At 40.5% G+C, this 16,597-nt stretch overlaps 1 protein-coding gene across 1 annotated transcript in view; it reads left to right on the top strand.

The window, feature by feature from the left end:
- Positions 1 to 484: 484 nt before the first annotated feature.
- The window catches only part of pcsk5a (proprotein convertase subtilisin/kexin type 5a), a 33,051-nt gene continuing 16,938 nt past the window's right edge, over positions 485 to 16,597 (top strand). Inside the window, exons 1-24 of the mRNA XM_055052519.1 lie at positions 485 to 697; positions 1,720 to 1,824; positions 2,679 to 2,759; positions 2,948 to 3,088; positions 3,364 to 3,440; positions 3,682 to 3,770; positions 3,883 to 4,055; positions 4,147 to 4,353; positions 6,009 to 6,109; positions 6,224 to 6,327; positions 6,658 to 6,778; positions 7,053 to 7,241; positions 9,179 to 9,315; positions 9,448 to 9,570; positions 9,755 to 9,857; positions 11,420 to 11,610; positions 11,817 to 11,901; positions 12,312 to 12,415; positions 12,533 to 12,671; positions 12,856 to 12,971; positions 13,289 to 13,391; positions 15,087 to 15,223; positions 16,002 to 16,202; positions 16,363 to 16,431. Coding sequence (XP_054908494.1) covers positions 548 to 697; positions 1,720 to 1,824; positions 2,679 to 2,759; positions 2,948 to 3,088; positions 3,364 to 3,440; positions 3,682 to 3,770; positions 3,883 to 4,055; positions 4,147 to 4,353; positions 6,009 to 6,109; positions 6,224 to 6,327; positions 6,658 to 6,778; positions 7,053 to 7,241; positions 9,179 to 9,315; positions 9,448 to 9,570; positions 9,755 to 9,857; positions 11,420 to 11,610; positions 11,817 to 11,901; positions 12,312 to 12,415; positions 12,533 to 12,671; positions 12,856 to 12,971; positions 13,289 to 13,391; positions 15,087 to 15,223; positions 16,002 to 16,202; positions 16,363 to 16,431 — 3,046 coding nt within the window. The 5' untranslated portion in view covers positions 485 to 547. The remainder of the gene's footprint in view (positions 698 to 1,719; positions 1,825 to 2,678; positions 2,760 to 2,947; positions 3,089 to 3,363; positions 3,441 to 3,681; positions 3,771 to 3,882; positions 4,056 to 4,146; positions 4,354 to 6,008; positions 6,110 to 6,223; positions 6,328 to 6,657; positions 6,779 to 7,052; positions 7,242 to 9,178; positions 9,316 to 9,447; positions 9,571 to 9,754; positions 9,858 to 11,419; positions 11,611 to 11,816; positions 11,902 to 12,311; positions 12,416 to 12,532; positions 12,672 to 12,855; positions 12,972 to 13,288; positions 13,392 to 15,086; positions 15,224 to 16,001; positions 16,203 to 16,362; positions 16,432 to 16,597) is intronic.

Here is a 16,597-nt window from a genome sequence, read left to right as displayed (position 1 = left end):
AATTTGTTTCTTTAACTATGTGAACAAAAATCACTCAAATATAAAAATGCATCAACTACAGCTGGAATAATTTTAAAAGTAGAGCAAGTGAAATAAAGAAAAGAAGCAGATTATTTGAAGGTTTTATTTTTGAGTGGCCGATGCTGTCATTACTACAGTAATACTAAGTCTCTGTGGTTCATCAGAAATTTGGCTGAAAATGCAGAAAGTCTGTTAAAACTGAACCAGAACAGGAAAACAAAATTTCACACTGTGAAGAGCAACATACAGAAAGGGTCATTCAAAGGGGCTGACATGATTAGGTAATCCGAAGGCCCCATGTTCAAGTAATCTGATAGGTGATCTCTGCCAGTGAACCAGAGTCGAGATGTGACAGCTTCAGCCGGCCACCATCCCTGTATTCCTTCAGGGCTTTGAGAGAAGGCTTGTATTTGTGGGTTTTTTTTCTTTTTCTCAGCAATGAGAAGCAGATTTAGCCAAACCGGTCACAGGAACAACGCATGAATCTTCGACAGAAAGGCAACTGCAGCAATTGATCAGAGCAGTAATGGGACATTTGTTCGCCCTGTGGATGGGAACTCTCCTGCAGCTTTGTCACGCCACCATTTATACCAATGACTGGGCGATAAAAGTTAGAGGGGACCCTGAGTCTGTGAAGAGGATAGCAGAGAAATATGGCTTTACAAGCCTGGGTCAGGTGAGTGTGCTGAAATACCAAGCAAATTTTCTTGCTTAACTCAGTCACCGTGAAAGAAGCAGCTTTAACATCACCGACACATTTTTATTAAGACAGAACCTTCCAATAATACTCCAGCATTATGTAAAAGAATGTAAAATTTAAATGTTTTATCACATTTATCTAAAGAAGCAAAACATTTCTCTTTTTGTGAATGTTTGGATAGAAACTGAATGTGTTATTTAAGCTCTATGAAGTACTAAAATATTGAAGATTTTATCAATAATCCTAATAATGTCTTTGTTCAAACAATAGAGACGTTTGTGGAGCTGAAGGAAAAAGCAGTGCTACTATTAATAATCAAAATTTGTTCCCCATCTAGTGTTCACACCATCAAAGATTAATTGTTGCTTAGCATAAAAACCTCATGGGAATAAAATCCTGAACTTTATCACTGTTTTATTCAAGGTTCCGAGACCAACAGCACGACCATGTAAATAATGTATTAAAGCAAATAAATAAAGTATGTCTATAAAACTCAACTACTCCCTCGAGTTGGCTTCTGTAATGAAAGTTTCAGGTTTGGATCTGCTGAAAGTAAAATGCACCTCAACACTCAATTAAAGCTAAATACACTACTTTATAGAGCTAGGCAGGAAAAAAAAATCTGAGTAAATTTACCAACAGAGCCACAGGGGAATAAATTAAGGCAATTATGTCATTTCTCTTGTGAAAAATGGCAAGCCAATGATTTTTTTTTTTAATAAAGCATAAAAGAGTTTGAAAAAAACAAAATCTGCTGACATCATTTTGTCTGAGTGTGCATGTTTCAGGCAAACTCATACAGCAGTGTGGCTCGAGTCCCGTGGCTCATGTTGCAGTTACCTGAAAAACTATCACAGGTGTTAGGTAGCCACCGAATGAAAGACACCAACAACTGTTTTAATTATTCAGTGGCTGTTTAGAGCACAGCCTGGAGAAGAGCACGATGTTTATTTGGAAAAAGAGAGGTCTTATTAAGTGGATTTTGTTTGTTTCACCAGATTGGAGACTTGACGGGTTACTACAGCGTCCGTCACCAGCAGACAGCAAATCGTTCCACTGAATTCAACAAAGAAGTGACAAATCACCTTGCAAAGGAGCCAAAGGTAAAGTAAATTGATACAATGCAGATGGAAGACTCTTTTGAAATATTAATGCCAGCAATTTTTTTTTTTTTTTTTTTTTTTTTTGTGGGGATGCACAAAGGTGTACCTGAATTAGATCACATGATTGTGGGGGTGAAGCATGTTTATCTTCATTGTAAGCCCTTGTAATGTTGTTGACCTTCAGTGCTGCAATAAGTTGTACAACACTTTTAGTTAAAAAAAAAAAAGAAACATTGAAAGTGGACTTGACTGCAATAATGCCAAACGAAAGAAATAAAGAGTAACCCTGACAAATGGTACTTTTTTCTCTTTTCTTGTACAAAAAGTGGAACAGAAGGAAAACTTGCCTCAGGCCTTCAGCATCGGCCTTAATCCTTTGAAAAGCATTTTGAGGTTGTTGTCTGTCTGGGTCAGTGTGTGGGAGAATGGAAATAAAACAAAGAACGTTTTTGTTCCTCCTCAAAAGCATTTATTTATTCTGTATTTTTTTGTAGCTGCTAAGACAAGTGTTGAAAAGGTAAAGCATGGTCATGATGTCGCATAAAATGATTATAGTCATGCTGACTCAACTCTCCCACCCAACATTTAGCTGGCTGAGCCTCTTGTTGTTTACACCTTTCATTTCTGTTTGCCTTGTTCACAAGTTTAAATTTATAAAAACAAGGCAAGTAGACAAGGCAAGAGATGACGTCATTTAATATTCTTTTGAGAGAAAAGTTCACGCATCTTTTTATGACTGTGGGAGGGTTCAACAGGGAAGACAGCCGGAAGACAGAGAGGAAGGAGAGATATTCTCTGTAAAATAGATCGAACAATCGTCTGCATCTGTCCTAATTACCAGTGTTGCTTTTCAGGTGGAATGGCTCCAGCAGCAGGTGGTCTTGAAGAGAGTAAAGAGAACCTCCAGAAGAAGTCGCCTCTGTGGTCATGACCTGGTGAGAAGGCGTCTTCATCCACCAATTCATCAGTCTGCCTTCAAACACAACACGCATTTTAAATGGCCTTTGGGGAATGACTTGTGGTACACAGTATGTCGCTTTTTTCCCCCTCTTTGTTTTTGGAACAAAACCAACTAAAACCAGAAAAATAATCCAAGTCGAATATGCTAATGTGTGCCTGACAGAGCTGCAGTGAGGCCAGTGACTGCCAGACTGGTATGAACATCGTAGCGGCCTGGAGGAGAGGCTACACCGGGAAGGGTGTGGTGGTGTCTGTCCTAGATGATGGCATTGAGAAAGAGCATCCAGATCTGAAGCCAAATTATGTAAGTGCCCTGGGATGGGAGGCTCTTTTCAGGAAGGGGACATTAATCATAAGCAATTTGGCTGAGCTTTAAGTGAAAGAGCAAGGAGCCGAGACAGATATTGCAGTCAGGAGCTCGCGGGCCAAAGGTTTAGAAAGGCCGGTTAAGAGTATTGGAATGGACATTAAATGTCTGATCCACTTAGCTGTGCGGTGGACTGGTGAATAATGCTCTTTGTGATTTAGATAGCTGCTGGCCGCTGCTATGTGCTCTTTCTTACTATCCACTTGATTTAGGACCCACTTGCCAGCTGTGATGTAAACGAACAAGATCAAGACCCGACTCCGAAATATTCCAAGAATCCAGCCGACTTGTGAGTACACCTCACCTCTAACTTTCAGGTTTGCCTCTGCTTTGCAGCGTCTCCATCACAACCCCAGCTCTAATTAAAGCAAGTCTTTTTTTCTCTCTCTCTCTGTAATTACATGCATGTATAGATATGGAAATCGAAAGTTTTGCTTTGTCCCTGCACTAATGTCACAGAAATACTCTGTCTTCTTTTCATGCATATGCATCTAACTTCATGTTCTGATGTGCTCCTCCTTTCTTTGAAGCCATGGGACTCAGTGTGCGGGGACGGTGGCTGCATCTGCAAATAACTCTCTGTGCACAGTCGGAGTCTCATTCCACGCACGCATAGGAGGTAAGTCCACGTCGAGGCTTCAAAGAAGCATTTTGAAGGTCTTCTGGAGGAATTGCAGTAGATTCAAGCATTCTTTTTTTTTCTTTTTTCTTTGCCTCAAAATTACCTTTAGGCATTCGTATGCTGGGAGGCGATGTGACAGATATTGTGGAAGCTGTATCACTGAATTTCAGGCCACACTACATTGACATATATTTAGCCAGCTGGGGGCCAGATGATGACGGAGCCACTTTAGAGGGACCTGGACCCCTTGCTCGTCTTGCTTTACAGACTGCCGTTAAAACAGTACAAGAAAGAGCGTTTATTCCTCTTTAAATCATTTTACTCTGCTATAGATAGTTTACAACTGTTGGCTACTTTCTCAAATTTGCCACAGGGCCGGCAGGGAAGGGGCTCAATTTTCGTTTGGGCCTCTGGGAATGGAGGGAAAGCAGGTGATCACTGCTCCTGTGATGGCTACAGCAGCAGCATATACACCATTTCTGTGAGCAGCGTCAGTCGCCGTGGAGTCCAGCCAGAACACCTGGAACAATGCTCCGCCACACTGGCAGCGGCGTATAGTGGTGAAGAGACAAAGAGGATGGTGAGCTCAGAATTCATTAGGAATTAGGTTGTTAAATCTCAGGCACCAGCCTCTAGATAGTCACTGAATTTAATTTGCTGAATTTCTGACTGTTATATGAGGGGAAAAAATAAAGGAAACTGAGGTTATGGATGAGAGGAAATGGGACAAACTACTGCTCCATCAACAACAGGGAAACCAAATGCAGAATATAAAAAGGATTAAAACTTCTGCATAGCCTGAAAATGACCTAATAGGTAGAACAACACTCAAACTTACTGAGAGCAATGAGCTCGGTCACATTGACTATTAAAAAACAAAGAAATGTGTCAATTAGCAGTGTACATGAATGTTATTCATAATTTTAAATTATGCTTATTTAAATATCCCCTGTTTTCTTCAGGCATACGTAAAATGTATTTTATTCTTCATTTAGATCCTTTGTTAGCAAATATTGATAGAATCTTTGACTGGAAAGGAGTCCATTACTTTTCATTGTGGCAGTTTTAAAGCATTTCCTTTATGTATGCTGCAACCCCAAATGTATCTAATAACACAAGCTTTCAAAGCCTCCATTTAAATAAAGACATCTACAATAATAAACATCAGAAGTGAGAGAAAGTTTTTTTTTGTTTTGTTTTGTTTTTTTTTCAAAAGTTTGAGCTCAGCTTTACTGTCCCCAAAAGCAAACACCTGGACTCCCATCCTGCCTGGAGCGGTCTCCTATGGGGTGCCAAAAAAAGCCAAGTGTGCAGACACCATTCTGCATAATCTTAACGTTACGTTTAAAGCAGACAGCCAGGCTCTATCCTCGGTGGAAATAGATTTACATGATGTATCTAAACTTTAGATTCTAAAGTTTATTCTGGAAGACTCCCACTTTGCAGCAGCCGTTTACTCACTGTGAATTCACAGTGCTGTTTAACATCACCAGAATTAGCAGCTCTCAGTTAAAGACGTCCACATGCATACAGCCTCAGTAAGATTGTTGACACATATTCCCTTGACAACAGAAACCCTAAATATCAGCAAATGAAAGCCACAAATTTTGACCACAAGAGCTAAAGCCATTTGGTGGTGTAGCCAAATTAAACATATTTTGTAGCCAAATTAAACATATTTTTTGTTTTGTTAGAGGCACATTACCTGGGGAAAACAATATTTCCTGAATCTCTTTCTGGAGATCAAGTTTCTTTCAAGGAAACTAGAAATTAATTTGATCAACAACACCAATGCAATAAAAATGAAAAAAAGAGTTATTTATAAAGTCGCTCACCAATTTGAAAGTTCTGGGATGTTTAAAGTTATTTTAATATTGTTAAAAGATTGAGTTATCTTTGCATCAATACCTAAGAAAGTTTGTTGAAAATAATAATGATTTGAATAAGTACTTAACCTAAAATGTAACACATTTTAAACCATGATTTTGGGAAAATGATCATGTGAATTTAAGTATTAGAGAAGCCAAACAGTTGCTTCATGTTACAGAACTGTGAGTATTTTCAAACAGAAACACAAAATTGTGTCATAACCTTATAGTGGACAACAAAAGCCTATTAATTAAACAGGTGGTTTCATTTGTAGCACTATAGGTTCATTATCCAGAACGATGATGATGCAAAAGAAACAATCTTTTCAGCTGTTATCGTTTCACTTAGTGCTGTTGTTGTTGACAGATGACCCTCGGACCACAGCAGGGATGCAGCAGGACTCTGTCTGGAACGTCCCTCTCCTCCTCATTCGCTGCTGGGGTGATTGCTCTTACATTGGAGGCCAAGTGAGCAGCTCCACACCACACAACACATCCACATATCCAGGACCAAATGGTCTAAATCAATAGCTATAATAGCTACTGAGACAATTCTGTTTCTTTCTATCTGACCTTTCATAGCCCTCTCCTGACCTGGAGGGATGTGCAGCACATTATCATCCGTACATCAGAAGCTCATCATCTTGCTGCTCCTGACTGGCAGTATAATGGAGCTGGGTACAAAGGTAACATTATATCTCTGTTATGTATTTTTTCCCCCCGAGTTTTTGCCGATATTAGTGTAAAAACACACGATGCTTCTTCCACACGAAATCCCTCCAACACTCAGGGAAAAGATTAGCCGAGACTGATGTTTCAGTGAATGTTCTTTTAGCTTTTTTTAGGAGAGCCATAAAGCAGCGAGCGTTTTGAAAACTAACGAGGTACAGAGAGCAGAACAGCGATAAACGCCTACAGAGTCTCGGGGGGACGTGAAATCTTTTAGAAGCCTCTGTGCCCTCCCTACCCTTTGCTAATGTGTTGTGTATTTGTGTGTGTGCGTGTCTGTCTGTTAGTGAGCCACCTGTACGGCTTTGGCCTGCTGGATGCTGAGAGCATGGTGAAGGAGGCTGAGCGCTGGAAACAAGTCCCAGCACAGCATGAGTGTGTGGAGGAGGAGGCCATCCAGCTGAGCAGGTAACGCACCAACAACTCCGTGAGAGCTCTTTGTTCTGAGTCAGGGCTTCCCCTGATTTCTTCTCATCTATCACACTTCATCTATTTCTGTCTCAGTTCACATGCTGATTCTCACGCACTTTAATAAGCTTCATTTTCTCTTGTGCTGTGCTCTTCCAACTCGCTTCTTGTTTTCCGCCTCCTCTCTCATCTCTGGTGCTTAGTGTGTTGCTTCATCTTTTTTTGTTGTTGTTGTTTTTGTTTTTTTTCTTTCCCCCCTGTCTGTCTCGTACAGAATTATTCATCCTGGCTCAGTGTTGACGTCTACGCATGAGACCACCGGCTGCTCCGGCGCGGCCTCGCGGCACGTTGTTTATGTAGAGCACGTCGTCATCCGCGTAACCATCACTCACAGCCGTCGCGGCGACCTTTCCATCACGCTCACGTCACCTGCAGGCACCGTGTCGCGGCTGCTGGCTCGCAGGTAACAAGGGGGCTGCTCCATCCAAACCACCGTGGCACCGCCACAACCTTCTTTGCAGTGGATGGGGTAAGAGCAGGGAGGGAATTTCTGCCGGTGGAAGCGAATTAGTTTGGAGCTCAGCATTCGCTGCTTATGCCATTAGTCTTCAGATGGCACCCATGGGGAGAAGTCGATTTTGGCAAACACTCCTGGAAAAGCAAAGTAGTGATGTTATTCCAGAGGAACCGGGTTTTGGGAAATTAATTCCTGGCACGCTTCCTGTTTTCAGCTTGTTTTTTTCTGAACTGAACTGAACTGAATGCATCGTGAATACGAAACACAAACACTTAAAGGGGCAGTGTTATGTAAAAAAAAAAAAAAAAAAAAAAAAAAAAAAACTTTTCTTTGCTTTACATCATGTTTTAATAGTATTCCCTCATCACTAAAATACCTGGAGTGTTGCCCTGATTCTTTCATGAATGTTTGAGAAATCCTTTAATGACCCGTGGCAACCATTGAGCTGCATAAAACACCTCTGTGGACCGAGCTTCACCCTCTTCCACCTCACAGAGCAGCCCTCCCCCCGCGACCCAGCTCCTTCAGTCTAGCCAGCAGAAATTAGCAAACACCTGGCGGGGCTGTGCATCTGCTGAGATCATTATACAAGCTACTACTTATGGCTTATAGTTTTTCATTTTTTATTCATCTAAAACTTTATCTTTATCTTCTAAACCATCCTTACACACTCATGTAGATCAGAAATGAGCATTCCCATACTGCCTCAGATTATTAACAACGGCACGATTTCAGGATGAAATTGTTGGACTCATACTCCAATAGATTCATTCAGAGGCTCTTCAAACTTTTCATAAAGGAAAAACTATGCTTTGCAAGTGCCACAATACCAACAGTCATTTTAAAACAGCAACAATATTCTTTTCAGGTTGTTATGACTTAAAAACTAAGAAAAACAACTTTACAAAGCAGGATGTAATTGAACTGAGAGGTTTACATTTATTCTGAAGTCAAAATTTCTAAATTTGACTTTGGAAAAATAAAAGGAAGGCTCTGATAAAGTAGAATTTTAAAGCATCCTAAAACCGATTTGGTTATAAAACTTAAGAGGCAGCTATGATAAAACTAGCTTGTCAAAACATGTTTAGCGCATTGCAGTGGGTAGTCCAAATGTAAACAGAATAATGATGAAGTGAAACATTTTCATATAAACAGATTATAAAACTGAAGATTATAAACCTGCAAGAAGCAAATTGGCAAAATGTAGGGAGGAAAACATGGATCTGACGAGCAGTAGTTTAAATACACAGGAGGGTGACTACTGGAAGCACGGACAGGTGAGTTCGATCACATTGTGTGATAAAACAGAAGCTTGAGGCTGCTGAACAAAAAAAAAAAAAAAAAAAAAACGAGGAAAATGGAAATGGAGGAACACAGAGATACATTTAGCTGTGCAAGAAATGGTAAATTACAAAATACACACAGAAAGCTAAATAGCAAATCACAGGAGTAACTCAACCAGAACCTGAAACTCAAACAAAACAAAATAGTTGGGAGGTTTGAAATAGCCTGTGGAAATAGCCTGAAATGCTTGTTTTTTGTTGATTTTCACAAAAACAACAAACAACAACAAAAAAAAAACCCGGATTCTATACTTACTCCACGAATATGAAACTACTTTTCAATTGATGTGTAAAAAGTGTCCATTCAGCACAGGCTCTCAGATTTCCAGAAGCCTTCACATTTGTTTTACATTTGTCAAAAATAAAGAAGCAAAGCTTTTGAGATCACATGAAAAGCACTTTTTCTTTTACAATAATCCAACCAGGGGAACTAATTACAAATTAAATACCCTATTAATTAAACAATGTTGCTTTAAAGACATGTCTTAATTAGTGATGGTAGTAGTTGTTTGCTCATGATTGTGTAATGTTTTGCTCTAGGCCTCTTGACAACTCCACTGAGGGATTTCAGAACTGGGAATTCATGACAGCTCATTCCTGGGGGGAGCAGGCAGCGGGGGAATGGACTTTGAAAATCAAGGATACTCCCTCTCGGAAGCGAGACAGCGCTGAATTAGGTTTGTTCTTTCTCTTTGTAGCCTCTCTTCATTGTGAGACCTATTTACACTGAACATCAAGAGGAGGCAGCTGAAACACGACGCCAGCCTCGGGGGACAAACCTGTTTTTCTTTCTCGCCGTTGTTTCACAGGGATACTGAAGAAGTGGTCTCTGGTGATTTATGGCACCGCAGAGCAGCCGCATCACATGCGCTATCGGCGAGTCCGATCAGCAGAGCCCTCCATGGATAGTGATCTCACAGAAGGATACGACGGTGAGTCACTTCCTAATTCAGGGTTTTCAACATTTGCAATGTTGTGAGCTTTGTCATGTAGTTGCAGAATGTGATTCCAGGTTGTTGTTTTTTTTTTAAATTATCTTTATTTTTACCAGAACACATAATAAAACAGTCGAAAAGACTTTTGGTGCTTGCATTTTGAGAGTATTTACCACTTTAGGACCCTGTGACCCCGAATGCAGTGATGACGGCTGTGACGGGCCTGGCCCACAGCAGTGTGTCACATGTCTGCACTTTTTTCTCAAGTTCAAGAACAATTCAAGGTTAGCATGTTTGCGTAATGCTGGTACAGTGAGTGGATGCAGATGGTAAGTGACGATACTGTTTTATAATCTCACTTTCTTACGAAGTCCACTTTTACATGCATGCTGCAATGTTTTAAATCAACACTTATTTCCTCCTGTTTTTACTTTTCACATTTTAAAGTCAGTTTGAGTAGGTCTCTAGACAGTCCAGTATCTAAACAATATAATTTTTTTAGTTATTTTAAAACCACTTAGCTTTGACCTATGAATTGTTCACACACAAAAACACACGCAAGCTCACGCGTGCATCCTGGGCATAATGATATATCAGCCTCCTGCAGTTTCAGTCCTTCATGGCTGGAGATTCACCAATGGTAAAGTGTTATATTATGCTCACAGACACTGATATAAAGAAACAACATAAAAAATGTTTTATTTGTTTGAAAAGCAAGTTTCAGTCACATGCACTTGAGGCAAAAGTCTTTAAGACTTAGCTTGGACTCAGCACTGAAAACATTTGCAATTTGACTTGAACTTGTGGTTAATATCTTGAGACAGGATTTGTACTTGATTCTTGAATTTGACTTTTAACAACCTATTTGAAGATTGTTTTTTTTTGCAAAAGACTTGATACCCAACTTGCGCTTCATCATCAAAGCTTTTGACTTGAGCAGGCTGACTAGAGGACATCTGTCATGATGTGTGTAGGAGTGGACCCAATCGCAGTAGGCAGTAGATGTAGTTTATGTGGATGTTATTTCATTGAAGAAAATAAACTAACAAAATCCAAAATCCAGGAAAAACAAGGACATCCAAAACACAATGAAACAGGAGACATGAGGGATAACAAAGGTAATGAGTGCCAACATGGTGAACAGGGTAACAAGACAGACTGGTGAGTTGTGACTGAAAAAGAGGAGCTTAAATAGTGGGAGGTAGTAAATGAAACAGTGGTCTAGCTAGATGAGAAGAGTGATTGCAGGTGTGAATGGTTGGCACAGGATGGCTGAGGAGATCTGCTTGGGAACACAAAAGGAAGGAAACGGGAAGCTGAAAACTACGAATAATTCAGAAAACACTAAGAGTACAGAAAACCTGATGAACTAAGTGAGAAAGATATGAGGGAAAACATAGCCGAACCTAAATAGAAACAAGGCTGATCAAACAACAAGAACTAAGGAATATAGAGCTAGAGAATCTAGAAGATCTAAACAAAGAAGTAACCTAACTAGAAACATGATGTCAAAAGGACCATGAAGGGCTAAACCAAAGTGAACTAAAATATAAAGCTAAATAAAACGAAAAGCAAAACCAACCAAAAACTGCATGCTGACTGCATGCAACAAACAGGACTAATGTTTAACAAAAGCAATCTTCAATTCTACATTAATCAAACTTTTTTTTAGCTCTGATTTATTGCAAAAATAAATAAACATGTCCTAGTGTTACAGTTAAGCCATTACTGATTATCAACAAGCCAACATGGCTGACATTGAATTTTTTTTTTTTTTTTTTTTTTTTTTTTTTTTTGTAGTGCATTTCTCCTCGTGAGTCTTCTTATCTTCATGTTTGTCCACCAGGTTGTGTGTCTCAGAGTGTCCCCAGGGGTTCTGGGGTGACCGCCGGCGCTGCAAGAGGTGCTTCTCCTCATGTGCGAGCTGCAGGGGGAGTCGCAGCAACCAGTGCACCTCTTGTGCTCCTGGTCATCACCTGACAGAGGGAACCGATACCTGCACAGCCTCCTGTGGAGAGAACTATTACCTGGACCACGGTCGGACTTTTGACTTGTCCTTCAAAAGTCTCTTTTTTTTTGTTTGTTTTCCTTGCCGTTCGGAATATTTACAAAGGACGTCACTGGCTGAACTTTTCAGGCCTCGTTGTTCATGCTGTGGTTGAGAGGTGTGTGAGAAGTATGGGTTGATTTCTGGTTCTCATGTCTGTTGTTTGTTTTGTTTTTGTTTTTTTCCCCCCCCACAGACACAGATTTGTGCAAGAAATGCAGTGAAAACTGCTTGAAGTGCACCTCATACAGCATCTGCACGGAATGCAAACCAGGCACAAGGTGAAACAAATTCTCTGATGATGTTTGAATTAACTCCTCGGTAAACACGACTCCCGCCGACCAGAATACTGATGCTTCCTGCGTAAACGCTCCAGGATACAGTACTTTATAACTCTGTCGCTTGCCTGTAACCCAAATGAGAGAGAATAATTTTGGGATTTTTCACAATCAATACTGGAAAGCATAAAGCTGTCTGGAAAATAAATAAATAAATAAATAAATAAAAATAACATATTGCGTAGTTAGAAGTTTCCGGAATGCGGCGTTCACTGAGTTAGTTCGGTGCGGACTTGTGGCGGCGCGCTGTGGGCTGGAGGAGCGAACTTGCGAGTATGACTCACGTTTTTTTGTGGCGTCACATGACTGGCTGAGTGTGTCACGGTGCCACATGCTCTCTACACCCTCTCCAGTCTGCAGGGGAACCGGTGCCAGCGGAGCTGCGACGACGGCTTCTACCGCGACGCGCAGGAAGACGAATGCAGGCCCTGTCACCAGGCCTGCGCTACCTGCGCAGGTGAGAACGGGGTCAAGGCTTAGAGATTCGATCTGTGTCGAAAGTAACAGCATTTAAAAAAGAAATACTTGACATATTAGACATAAGAGTAATTGTTTTTCCCCTCTGCGGCATCAGCGGCAGGTGTTGAGTCGTGCAACCGTTGCGCAAAAGGTTTCTTGATGGAGGAGTGGAGGTGTGTGTCCTCCTGCAGCGCTGGCTTCTACGCCACAGAGCCAAGCCCAGAGATAGCGGATGGCCACGGGATATGTAGGAGGTGAGCTTACTGGTGTGTGTTCAGGTGTGGGTGGTTTGTTTATTGGCTGATGGCAGGCCTTAATCTGGTGGTTGGCTCGCTACCTTGGTGCTCCGAGTGTGTTGTTGTTGTTGCGCGCCTGTATGGAGTGTGGGAAGCTTATCTCCCTGCATTTTGTGTTGAATTTCTGTGCTGCTCTCCTCAGGTGCGACTCCAGCTGTCTCACCTGTGCTGGGCCGAGTTGGCAGAACTGCAGCAGCTGTTCCAGCGGTCACCGCCTCCAGGAGGGAGTGTGTGTTGTCAACACTGAGTGCACAGATGGTCAGTCAACCATCTCCCTCCTCTATTACATGTTGGCCTCAATGCTCCTGGAAAACATAGCTCCTCTTCGCCCCATCCTCTTGCTTTTCTGATGTTTTTAAGGCAAAATAATAATAACAAAGTCCAGTTAATTTGACACATTTGCAAACACCAGTGAGATTATGTAAAGTGTGGCGCCTTTTAAACATTTGTTTAAATGTGGAGCCATTTGGTCCGACATGCCTCCCTCTCTGTTCTGCATCTGACATCAAGCCTTCCTCTGTGCCTCAGACGTCTATTCATTTCTGAGTCAGCATGCTTCTGTTGCTGTCTGTCAGGAGAGTATCAGGACAGTGACGGGGCGTGTCGCGCATGTGATGCAACGTGTCTGAAGTGCACAGGGCCGCGAGGAGGGGACTGCATCAGCTGTGCCTCTTCAAGGTGAGTTACACTCGGCTGTTTTAGATTCAGGGTCAAAGGGCAAATGAATCCCTCCTGCTCTTTATCTTAGAAGAGGACACACATTTCAAATAAACCACAGGTATACTTCCAAATACTTAAAACTACATCAGATTTCAATAGTTAATGGCAGGAAAATCCAGATATGTTTTTTTTTTATTTATTTATTATTTTTATGGTTGAAATACAATAGATATTTTAACACACGGCAGCCCTCTACAATAATTTCCCCTGGTATCCCAATTGGAAACAAAATATAAAAATATTAAATTTCATTCTAGAAAATTTAGGCTAGCAAGAACTTCTAAGGTTTTTGCTAGGTGAGGATGTTCTCCCTATGCATATGTGGATTTTCTCCAGGTACTCCAGTTTCCTCCCACAGTCCAAAAAACCAGACAAAGATGAGTGACAGTTCATGTGTTTTTTTTTCCCACCTTACTTTCATATGCACATAATATGTTCAAATAAGAGCATTCATGAGTGCTTTAATTTTATGTTTTTTCTAAGAGCTTTGAAGTCAGGATAGGTTCAATTTATGGTAATATTTAAACAGCTGAAAGTTAACACAAGTAACAAACTGGGACCCACTTCTTGATAATGTATACCTCTCCCCTTTCTTTATGTATAATATGAAATTAAATAATAGTAATAGATTAATTGTAATAGATTGTTTGTTATTGTATCCCAGACCTATTGTAAAAGCAGAAATGAGCCCAGAAGTGGTTGCAGCTAATAAAGTGATCCCTTTCAAAAGATACTTCAAGTTGTGACTTTACTTAAGTTTTTGTCACCTTCTTGTGTTTTGTGAAAGGACTGAATCTGTGAGGGTGCAGCTTGTCTCTGCCTGTTTATAACAGAACTGTTCAGTAAACCAGGCTTTAAAAAAAAGCAGATGAATGAAACATCAGCCTACTGCATTCTGGATAGCAATGGCAAAGACGACAATTTTCAGTTTATGTATTTAAACGGAATCAGGATTTTTTTTGAAAGAGTAACATCATCCTTGCAGTGGCCACAATTAAAATCCTGCTCAAATTGTGCTGCTTGTCTCTGACTTTCCCTTGTTTTGCTTCCTGACAATTAAATGAGTAAATATGTAAATTAGAGCAGCTTTAATGGGACTCGTATTAAAATGAAGTTTAGTAGATCAAATATAACAAGGCAGAATCAAACAGATAGAAATAAGCCAGCAGTGGACTCGTTACAAATGCTACATGATGACATAATTGGCACAATTACTGCTATTTTTAAAAACCTTCTTTCATACAGAGATGATTAAGTAAACAAGAACCGAATTTAGTTTAGATTGTTAAAGAGATGGAAAAATAAACATGAAATAACTCAGCTTTAAAGACAGTAACATAAAATCACAGCTAATTATTATGAAAACATGTATCGGTGGTCATATTATTCATATAATCAGAATATGAACCTATTGGATATCAACAGGTTACTTAAACATCTAATAATTACCTTCATGTTACCTTTTCATTTCAGCTGCCATGTCAATGTCTTTTTCTCCCTCATCTTTCTTAACGCACTCAGTTACATCTGTGTAAATGTTCCATATGGTGCATGCTGGGATGTAAATGAGCTCAGCTCATTAACAAAGACATAATTTGTATGTGTTGATTTTGTCTTTGTTTTCTATTTTGTCTTGCCCTTCGCTGGCTGCAGAGTTTTGGAAGAGGGGATCTGCGTGGTGGAATGTGCAAAGAGCAAGTACCGCTCAGGTGGACAGTGTCACCTGTGTGACCACACATGTGCCACATGTATGGATGCAGGGCCTGCCAACTGCACCAGCTGTGACACAGGTAGGAGACAAGACAAGAAAACCATTCTGTGTCAGCCTGTGTGCTGAACAGATGGCTGACAAATTGAAAAAAAAAAAAAAATCCCTGGCCTCTGTGTAGTATTTGTTTTAGCCTTGGCTGGCACAGTTAGAAGGTAATTGCCTCCTTAGAGCAGGGGTGTCAAACTCACTTTCATTTTGGGCCATATCAAAAATCGGAACGTTCTTAAAGGGGCGGTTGTGCCAGAATATATTGATAAAACCAATTAAACTGTGAAATATTAATAAATAGTTGTTCTTCTGGGGTTTTGTGATTGTTTTAGTTTTCTTTTTTGCAATCAAAACTCAAAATTTTGTGGTGAGTATTTAGAAATGTTTGTAAGGAATTTTGACAATATTTGCAGTAATGCATGGTGATAAATGTGACTCTTGATCACTTGCTGAATCAGGGATTCCATGTTTTTGACCAATTTTGAGAAAATCTGCAGTAAATCAGAGAAAAAAAATTGAAATTTGTTGATTGTGTGTGAATTTTGCAGATTTGCGAAAAACTGGAATGACTTATCGATGTAATTTGGAGTCTAGAGAGCCACCTAAAAAAACTACAGCAGGCAATATTTGGCCAGTGGGCCTTGAGTTTGACACCTGAGCGTTACAGGAAGGATACACTCCAAATTAATATGTAGCTGTTCTGATTGATCAAACACATGAGACACCAAATATGATTGGGGGGAATTTAATCAAATCAACATTTCATTCACTAATGTATTTTTTAATATATTTTTTTTTTACTTTTATAGATAAATTTGGAGTGGAACGTTACCTGCATCAAGGTCAGTGTCTGGACGCCTGTCCTGAGACCTTTTACCACACAAGTAAGAGAACCTGCCAGCCCTGTTCGGAAAACTGTCGGCTCTGCTCCAGCCCAAACCACTGCTTGCAGTGCAACGCCTCCTTCTACTCGTCTGATGGGCGGTGTGTGAAGCTGGAGTGTGGAGAAGGTAGAGAAGGTCACTCCATTATTTATGAGGCAGATCTCTAGACGTCTAATCTGTGACCTTGGATCACGTAGTGTCCACCCCTCAGTTCTTTCTAAGCCTTCTGTTCTGATTGTTTTTTTTTTTTCCTTCCTGTCACTTTGTCTGCTGCCTGTGCTCTCAGGGGAGGTGGAGGATCCAGATTACGAAGAATGCATGCCCTGCGAGGAAGGCTGCAGGAAGTGTGTCCTGTGTAAGTCACAGTCCAGTAGCAATGGTCATGTTTTTTTTTTTTTTTTTTGTTTTCTAGAAATAAAAACCTACAGAAGATGAAGCTGAAAAACCTTTGCCTTCTATGTGCACAGGGTTTCATTTCATACGACTCCTATATAATAAAGAAGGCTGAGTTTTGTTCTGTG

This window comes from Poeciliopsis prolifica, unplaced genomic scaffold, assembly GCF_027474105.1.
Source record: "Poeciliopsis prolifica strain line A6 unplaced genomic scaffold, Auburn_PproV2 SCAFFOLD035, whole genome shotgun sequence".
In the NCBI taxonomy this organism is placed as follows: domain Eukaryota; kingdom Metazoa; phylum Chordata; class Actinopteri; order Cyprinodontiformes; family Poeciliidae; genus Poeciliopsis; species Poeciliopsis prolifica.
This window is presented reverse-complemented; position numbering and strand designations above follow the sequence as displayed.